The following is a 2,983-nucleotide window of genomic DNA, read 5'->3' on the forward strand; positions in this document are numbered from 1 at the left end:
TACTTTAAAAAATATCATTAAAATTAAAGTAATATTTTTTATTATGTTATAATATTTTATAATTTAAAAAAAGATAAAAATTAGATGAAAATTCAGGTGTAGTCAACTTCACATGAAGTTAATAGTTAAGAGTTTTTAGATGAAAATTTAGTCAAATCAGTCAAATTATTTAACGACTCTCAATTACCAACTTCACGTGAAGTCGACTGTACCTAAATTTCTACCTAAAAGTTATTACTAAAATATTATTTTAGTTTTAAAAATAATTGTATAATCATCGTGGCTACAGAAACTTCATTTATGTATTGTACTCTGCTTTTGTAAGCTATTGGCAAGTTGAAGAGCCACTTTACGAGTAAATAATAATTGTTATAACAACCTATCCTTTGCAAGTTTGCCATCCAGAAACGATGGCTACTCCCTCTTTGGTCTCATCTGCCATGAGAAGGTAATTAACGTTCCAACTTCCAATTGACTTAACCTTTTTCAGCGATGATTTTTTATTTTAATAAATTAATAAATGGGGTGTCCATAGCTAGCTAATTAATATGTATATTATTCAGCACATCTGAAATGGCATGTATCTGTGTTGAAATGATTAATTTATTAACAGGCTTGAGGGGAAGGTGGCCCTGATCACCGGCGGAGCCAGCGGAATCGGCGAAGCCACGGCAAGGCTCTTCGCCAAGAACGGAGCTAAAGTGGTGATCGCCGATATCCTAGACGATTTGGGACACTCTGTTTGCAAAGAATTGGAAAACGAATCTTGCTATGTCCATTGCGACGTGACGAACGAACAACACATTCAAAACGCCGTGAACACGGCGGTTTCCAAGTACGGCAAACTAGACGTCATGTTCAACAACGCCGGCATAACCGGCGTCAACAAGACCAACATCCTGGAAAACCAGAAACACGAGTTCGAACAAGTGCTCAGTGTCAACGTGATTGGTCCCTTTCTCGGGACCAAGCACGCTGCAAGGGTCATGATCCCGGCCAGAAGCGGAAGCATAATCAACACTGCCAGCATTTGTGGTATCTCAGGTGGAGTTGCGTCACATGCTTACACAAGTTCAAAGCATGCTGTTGTGGGCTTCACCAAGAGCACTGCAGTTGAGTTTGGACCATTAGGTATCTTACTGTATCTGAAACATATGTTATATAAGCTACCGTTTAAACTATGTAATTTTATGAAAAATTCTTGTGTTATAAAAGTAATGAGAAATACTTAAATTGGTCCTAAGAAATGTTAAATTGAATAATTTAAATTTTAATAAAGTTTGTTATAAATTTTTATTATTATTTTAATTTTTAAAATTTTAAAATTAAAAATAAAAAAATTAACTTTAAATTGACTTATATTATAATTAATTTTTCACAACGCGTAAGAATTTTTAGTAAGAATTTTTAGTTTATATTATAGTTATCCTAATACTAGTTGTGCCGGGCGGTTGGCTCAATCATAATACAACAGGTATAAGAGTGAATTGCGTGTCACCGTACATAGTTGCCAGCACTCCTTTGGCGAGGGACTTCTTCAAGTTTGATGATAAGGGCGATCTTGATGTTTATAACAACCTCAAAGGTACCAATCTGATGCCGCATGATGTGGCTGAAGCTGCACTCTATTTGGGAAGTGACGCCTCCAAGTTTGTTAGCGGTCATAATCTTGTGGTGGATGGAGGTTTCACTGTTCTAAACGCTGGCTTTTGTATCTATGATCAATCTCCGTAGAATTTTGTCAAGTTTTTTAATATGTGCTCCATCTTAAGATGCCGATTAAGGATGCATGGAATTGAATAAAAGTTATTTATAAATAAAGATCAATTAGATATTTTTACAGACATGCAGGGTGGACATTAAGATGGCCAGCTATCACTTTTTAGAGCAAAAGACGAATAGGTCTTTCATCTTTTTTTTTTTGGACATTTTCGTTCCTAATTATTGAAAAATACTTTTAAGTTTCTGACGTTCTTACAAGTTGGATGGATCAGTTCCTCTGTCTACATTCTTCTGTCAGACCCAACAGAAAATGCTTGTCACGCGTACGCGTGTGTTACGCGTACGCGTTGCTTGACAGATTTTCCACTCACGCGTACGCGTAGGTCATGCGTACTCGTCGATTGACATGTGTCACGCGTCCGCGTCGCCATCAATTTAGTAAAAACACATTCCTTTACGAATTTTCCACTTTGCATGCTTTTTTTTCCATTTCTTTCAAGTCATTCTTGCCTTCAAAACTTTATATCACTCAAACAAACATATCAAGACATCCAATGGGAGAAAAGTAAGAATGATACAACCTCTACATAATTAAAGAAAGTTACAATGATGAAACTGCTCTTAAAGTTAAAAGTCACTGCTAGTAACATTTTTCGTCGGTTTTTTTCTTTTTCTTTTTTATTTTTTTGCGACATCATAGCCTTGCATTGTACATCAAAATGTTAATTTAGTATTCTTTTACATCATACTCTTATTTCAATACTCTCAATAATCTTATTCTTAATATTATTTTGGAATCCAACATTTATGATTATATTAGGGTTAAGTACTGAAATCGTCCCTAACGTCTTGGGTCAAAATCAAAATCGTCTCCAACCTTTTTTCGTTATTAAAATCATCCTCAACATTCAAAAACGCTTTAAAATCATCCTTTTTACTAATTTTATTTTTTTATTACCAAACTACCCCTCATTAAAAAAACTGCCGCCGCCGCTCTTCGCTGCCGCCACTACCGCTGTTCCTCGTCGTCTCCGCTGGATCTCCGCCGTTTCTGCTCCTCCTCCTCGCTCGGCCGCCGGTGTCGCTACTCCTCGCCGGTTTCTGGTTTCTAGTTTCTTATGGTTTCTTCTGGTTCTGCTGCTTCTGCATGCTTCTGATTATCAATCTGGTTTCTGTGTTGTTGTTCTTCTTCTGTGATTGACTACCTCTGCTTCTCCTTCTGCTTCTGTTTGAACTTTTTTCACTGACAAAGAAAACGAAA

The 2,983-nt window shown here is 36.3% G+C and overlaps 1 protein-coding gene across 1 annotated transcript; it reads left to right on the forward strand.

Moving 5' to 3' along the window:
* Window positions 291–1,844, forward strand: LOC107613823 (secoisolariciresinol dehydrogenase). The gene is made up of 3 exons (XM_016315990.2): window positions 291–448; window positions 614–1,131; window positions 1,475–1,844. Exons 1-3 carry the CDS (start codon window positions 411–413, stop codon window positions 1,732–1,734), a joined length of 816 nt encoding a protein of 271 aa, XP_016171476.1. The 5' UTR covers window positions 291–410; the 3' UTR covers window positions 1,735–1,844.

The sequence above is a fragment of the Arachis ipaensis genome, chromosome B08, assembly GCF_000816755.2.
Source record: "Arachis ipaensis cultivar K30076 chromosome B08, Araip1.1, whole genome shotgun sequence".
Lineage (NCBI taxonomy): Eukaryota > Viridiplantae > Streptophyta > Magnoliopsida > Fabales > Fabaceae > Arachis > Arachis ipaensis.

Excerpts from the sequence above, each read along its gene's own strand:
- LOC107613823 (XM_016315990.2), top strand. The coding sequence starts at position 411 with ATGGCTACTCCCTCTTTGGTCTCATCTGCCATGAGAAG. Across the intron at positions 449-613 it reads GTCTCATCTGCCATGAGAAG|GCTTGAGGGGAAGGTGGCCC; the intron begins GTAATTAACGTT and ends ATTTATTAACAG. Across the intron at positions 1,132-1,474 it reads AGTTGAGTTTGGACCATTAG|GTATAAGAGTGAATTGCGTG; the intron begins GTATCTTACTGT and ends ATAATACAACAG.